Genomic DNA, 5,311 nt, shown 5'->3' with positions numbered 1-5,311 from the left:
CTTGCTGGTTACCGGTCTTTTTACATGTATCTCCGATAGTTGTATTCTACTTCTGGTTGTTATAGCCTTTGCGTGCTCCTTAGGGTTGATATCAGTGTTGTTGGGTAGGTTTCCTGGTGCTCTTCTTGTCATGGAGATTGTCGTCTGTCCCATTCGAGTCTCCAAATTTTTGATTGCTGCACTTTGGTCTTGAAGAGTTGCGTCTGTCTTTCGCATAAACTGGTTGTTGACTTCCATCTACTGATTAGTCGTTGCCATGAATTTCTCAAACATCTCTTCTAATGGTGGCTTTTTATCTTGCTGCTGATATTGACCTTGTGGTCAGTTTTGATTCTGGTTGCTCCATGAGAAGTCTGGGTGTTTTCTCCAGCCCTAATTGAAGGTTTCCGAATGTGAGTTGTTCTGTTGGCGTCGACCCCATTGCACAAAATTTGCATGTTCGACCCCTTGTGTGCGAATTGGATAGTTGACAGTATTGTGGTCTGCTCCACATTCTTCACAGCTTATCTTCTTCTCTTGTTTTACAGTGGCGGTCTGTGAAATGCTCTCCACCTTATGGAACAAAGAGTCTATCTTCGTGGATAATGCTGAGTAAGTATCTACTTCATAAACCCCCGGCGTTCTTTTCTGAACCACTCGATCTGTAGACCACATGGCTGAAGTTGTAGCCATTCTCTCAAATAGTTCCCAGGCTCCGTCAATTGTTCTTGTGGAGATAGACCCGTCGGATGATGAATCTACCATGCTCTTGAAGGATGGAAGTAACCCCAGTATAGAAAAATCGGATTCGTGTCTTCTTATCAAAACCATGCTGAGGACATTTCCTTAACATATTTTTGAAACGATTACGTGCCTCTTCAAATGATTCGGATTCGCCTTGGTTGAATATAGAGATGTCATGCTGCATTTTTGCTACCTTAGTTGGCGAGAAGAACTTGATACAAAATTTGTGTGCTAGCTCGTTCCAAGTGGTGATGCTTGCGACGGGAAGTGAATCCAGCCATTTAAGTGCTTCATACCGCAAAGTGTGTGGAAACAATCGCAGTCTTATAGCATCGTCTGAGATACCCCCGGTACCTAAAGTTTTGGCACATGTCCAGAAATCGGGATATGTGTGTATGTGGATTCTCACTAGCCATCCCATGGTATTGATGCCCATTCTGAAATAGTTGAATCACATTTGTTTTCAACTGGAAGTTCGGTTACCCAAATGGAGGATACACTATGCTAGATTGACTTTGGACCTCCAACGGTGCCATGAAGTCCCCAAGTACCACATTCCCTTCATCTTCGACCCCCGCACCTTCGTTGAGTTGAATTACAGGTCGATTTTGCTCGTTAGTCATCTATTGTGCCGCTCTTGCTTCTCTTTGCCTGTGATGAAATGTGCGTTTGATCTCTGAATTTATGGGAACCAAGTCTTGATCAGGTGCTCTTTGCATACAAGCCCTGAGATAGCAAAATTAACACAAAATTAAATTAAAGTAAACAATAAACTAAACCTAGTAAGCTAACTGCTACTAATCTAGATAAGTTTGAATTAGTGTCACAATAGATAAAATTAAACTAAATTTCAATCCCCGGCAACGACGCCAAAAACTTGTTCACGAAATTATTTGTTTCGATTTAAAATTCACTGCAAGTGTACGGTTCGTTAACAAGTAGTAAAATGGACTATGAGTCCAAGTATCGATCTCACAAGGATTGAATTAGCTCAAATCAACCTATTATGACCTTAACCGAAATATGAAAGTAAAATTGATGTATTGTGATTTAAATAAAGAAGATATAAACTATGATACAATTATGGATGAGAGAATTATATTAAATGCAAAATGATTTGGACGCAATCTACTATAATTTATGAAATTAATGAGTGTACTAACGCACTAGGATCACGAATCCCCAAGCAATACCCGTTCACTTTTTAATCTTGTAAATTTAACACACAGTTCCACAAAAGATGAATTAATATTCCTACTTTAATTTAGCATTCTCTCTCAAGCAATGTCAAACCTACCCCAATATATGATTCAACTATATCTTTATGACGAATACTAACATACCAGAATGCATTATGATTTCATGAATATCCAACAATTCACACAAGGCATAGAGGTATATTTTTATCCTCTATAGGACCCTATGATGATTTATATTATGTCGAACTTATTTTCCTTCTTTCGAATGCATAAAACAGGCCACCAAAATCATATAATTACGTGCACAATAATAATATGGAAATAAAAACGTAATAAATTATTCAATTTCGGAACATGCGTTTAAATATGTCGAATATCAAAATCAAAAATTAAACATAGTATTTCAAGGTTCATCGATCTCCTAGCAATGAAAAATCTAGCCTAGCAAGCTAAAAAGAAGAAAATACAAAAATAGTTGAACAAACGTCATCACCCGAATCAAGTTTCAATCGAATCTTCACTTGGCGCAATGTTTTCCTCTTGTTCTCTCTTCGTTTCTCCTTCAAAATCTCTCAAAAACTTGTAAAAATGGTCTCCCCTCGTTCTGGACGTCTTTTGGTATTTATATCACGTGAAAATTTTGTTATCAAAAGAGTTTCAATCGTACAAGGAAAGTAACATTTTTGCTTCGGAAAACTACCATGTGACCACATGGTTTTAATCTGTGCGGCCACATAGTTATGGCGTGCTGCGTAAAAAATTTCCCGCCCTCATGTGTGCGACCACAAGGGAGATCTACCATGCGGCCGCATGGTAGATTCTCACTTTCATTTTCTCCACTTTGATACCTCTACTTGAATCTTTCACTTTTTGACATTTTTTTTGTCGTTATTTCCATTCCATCATCCCAAGATATCATCGATTTGCATTTGGATTAAACAATTTCTTGATTTGTTTATCGGGTCAACTTTTGGATAATTGCACATTGGTCCCTAAACTTTCACATTGCATCATTTTAGTCCTTTTTCGAGTCTTTTCTCCTGAATTTCACCATATTCATTGGTGTTCCCTACAATTCACAATTGTAACGAGATTAAGTCACAATTCAATTATTTTGCTCGTTATTAAGTCATATTTGTGATCTAAATAAGTGTACAAAAACACATTTATCACCTCACATGCAATAATATTCTTAATCTCCTCGCCTAATAACATGTTCTCCATCTTCAATCTCTCCAAAGATGCTCTTGGCAAAGCCGACTCCATACAATCAAACAAGGCAGCATAAAAGTACAAAGACTAGGATATCCTTTCCATTAGGCTCTTCCTGTTATGGTCAGAATCTTGTTCAGTCACCACCATGACCTTCGGGTTCAAACTTCATAAAGTACTAAGAAAGTTATCAATATTTGCTGATGCTGTTGTAGATAGTGGTGAACAAGAAGCCGAGTCTTGTCTTGGACTACAAACCCTAACCATATCTTTTTCAAGCAATTCCCCTAAAGTATTTAGGTTTATTTGTGCCACCCTTTGCAAATGAACTCCAAATGCACTCATTGGCGTCCATGGGGACTTTTTCTTTATGTCATTATCGCACGCCAAGAAAGAATGCAACTACCTGATGGAACTAATTGCTAGAGCCTCCCCGACACGCAAGTTTTCCCCATCCAGATTTTCTAATTTGCTAATAATGGGATTAAACTGAAACAGAATATCCAGCTTTTCTGCTTCTTCAGTCAATACACGAGCCCTTTGTTCCAAAACCTCTTTTTGCTGATGGATTCCTGTTATTCTCAAGTGAGGAGGACCTTCAGGCCGAGCACTCAAATCTTGAATGAGTGCACGCCATTGTGCAGGTTCTGTCGCATTTAAATCAATAACACCATTTTCTCTCCTTCCATGGCTTCAATAATAGCTTGGTTAGTGATCACAAAAGCCACCTTCATAAACGGCAAAAACTCGAAATACATTTTCCTCACAAGAATCTCTTCTGCAACAATCCAAATCCTGGTCGAATGGGAGGCTTTGTAAATACCAAGCCAAGTTCTAAGGATCCTATCAGCAAGAGCCCCGGAGAAATACGAAGAGATACGCTGCATAGTATCACCATCAGGAGTTGCAAGATTGGAAAGTTGATCAAGGGCTATGATTGCCTTTTCGAGGTTGCCTGTAACCACATGATTTGCACAAGTGACCAACAAATGGATTAAATATTGACCCCTCTCCTCAGGTTTAAGTTCCTTAAGCCATGAATGTGGTGGCATAAAACCAGGTGAAAGAGACATCATCGGAAACATTTGAAGAGGTGACAAGGTTACAGATGACGGTCATCTTCTTGTAACATCGGTGCGTACAATTAATTCTAGAATTAACAACAAAAGATCTATAATTTGTTATTTAAATGCCTCGAAAAAATATCCTCAAAATGCACAGAATTCATAAGACCAAAGAATTTCAATCCAAATAGTGCAAAAATTAACCAAAACATAAAACAGAGTAAAGAAAAACAGTAGAAAGAACTTACCAAACAAGTCGAAATTTCTAAATTCCTTTCTTGCCTTTTCAATTCATCAAAAACCCACGTAGAGTCCAAAGAAAAATCCTCACCGTCTCCTCAAAACAGTCTGGTTTTTTTATGGATTTATGTTTACAGAGAGAGAGAGAGAGAGTGGTTTGGTGCAATTTTAAGGCTGAGAAACGGGAATTGTCAGTTGCTAAAGAATTTTCAACAAAACTACGTTGTGTTGTCTACCATGCGTGAGGGGTTAGCATTTGTCGTAACCGATTTGGTGTCGTTTTACATGTCAAGGAATATGAAATTTGTGAGAAGCAGTGCTACTTTTCCCTTTTTCTTCCCGAATAAAGTTAAGACGCATGAACGATATGAGCTCGAAATGCAACTCCCAAAACTTGTTCGCAGTGGCGGTCTTTCATGTCAAGAGGAAAACTGATTCTATTTCAAAATTCAATTGAGTTTATTTCAACTATAAAAAAATTCACTTTATAATATTAATAATAGTAAGACAAATTCATATATTTTTTATGATTTATTGTACTTATGACAAGTATATGTATTTTACAAATTATCACCACCGTCGATAAACACAAGAATAGGCGATATTCACTGAGTCCAATAGCACCTCCTCAAATAAAAGCTTCCACGGTTGATCAAGGCAGGGAGTCATCTTTTCCGCATCTCCCTATTTGTTACAATAATACAAATTTTTATTTTTGCTCTATATCCATTTTTTCTCTCTACCTATAGAAGAGCAAATAGAAAATCTTGAATCTTTGGTTACTAAAATCATTGAAACTAATTGATTAAAATGTTAAACCCTTTTGGGTAACTTTCTGACTTTTCTTGATATTTGATCTCATTCTTTGCCTAG

The 5,311-nt window shown here is 37.5% G+C and overlaps 1 protein-coding gene across 2 annotated transcripts; it reads right to left on the bottom strand.

Moving 5' to 3' along the window:
* Nucleotides 1-6: 6 nt before the first annotated feature.
* On the bottom strand, nucleotides 7-4,873 carry LOC111391983 (scarecrow-like protein 3). 2 transcript variants are annotated; one of them, XM_023017271.1, is made up of 2 exons: nucleotides 4,447-4,873; nucleotides 7-1,449 (listed from the first exon to the last, which is right to left on the bottom strand). In XM_023017271.1, the coding sequence occupies exon 2, from the start codon at nucleotides 808-810 to the stop codon at nucleotides 373-375; it is 438 nt and encodes a 145-aa protein (XP_022873039.1). In that variant the 5' UTR covers nucleotides 811-1,449; nucleotides 4,447-4,873; the 3' UTR covers nucleotides 7-372. The 2 variants fall into 2 exon arrangements, with proteins under 2 accessions (XP_022873039.1, XP_022873042.1); XM_023017274.1 differs by lacking the exon at nucleotides 7-1,449 and adding an exon at nucleotides 3,088-4,284.
* Nucleotides 4,874-5,311: the final 438 nt, after the last annotated feature.

Source organism: Olea europaea, unplaced genomic scaffold (assembly GCF_002742605.1).
Source record: "Olea europaea var. sylvestris unplaced genomic scaffold, O_europaea_v1 scaffold867, whole genome shotgun sequence".
NCBI classification, from domain to species: Eukaryota; Viridiplantae; Streptophyta; class Magnoliopsida; order Lamiales; family Oleaceae; genus Olea; species Olea europaea.
Note: the sequence above shows the minus strand (reverse complement) of the source record. Positions and strands in the feature narration are given on the sequence as shown.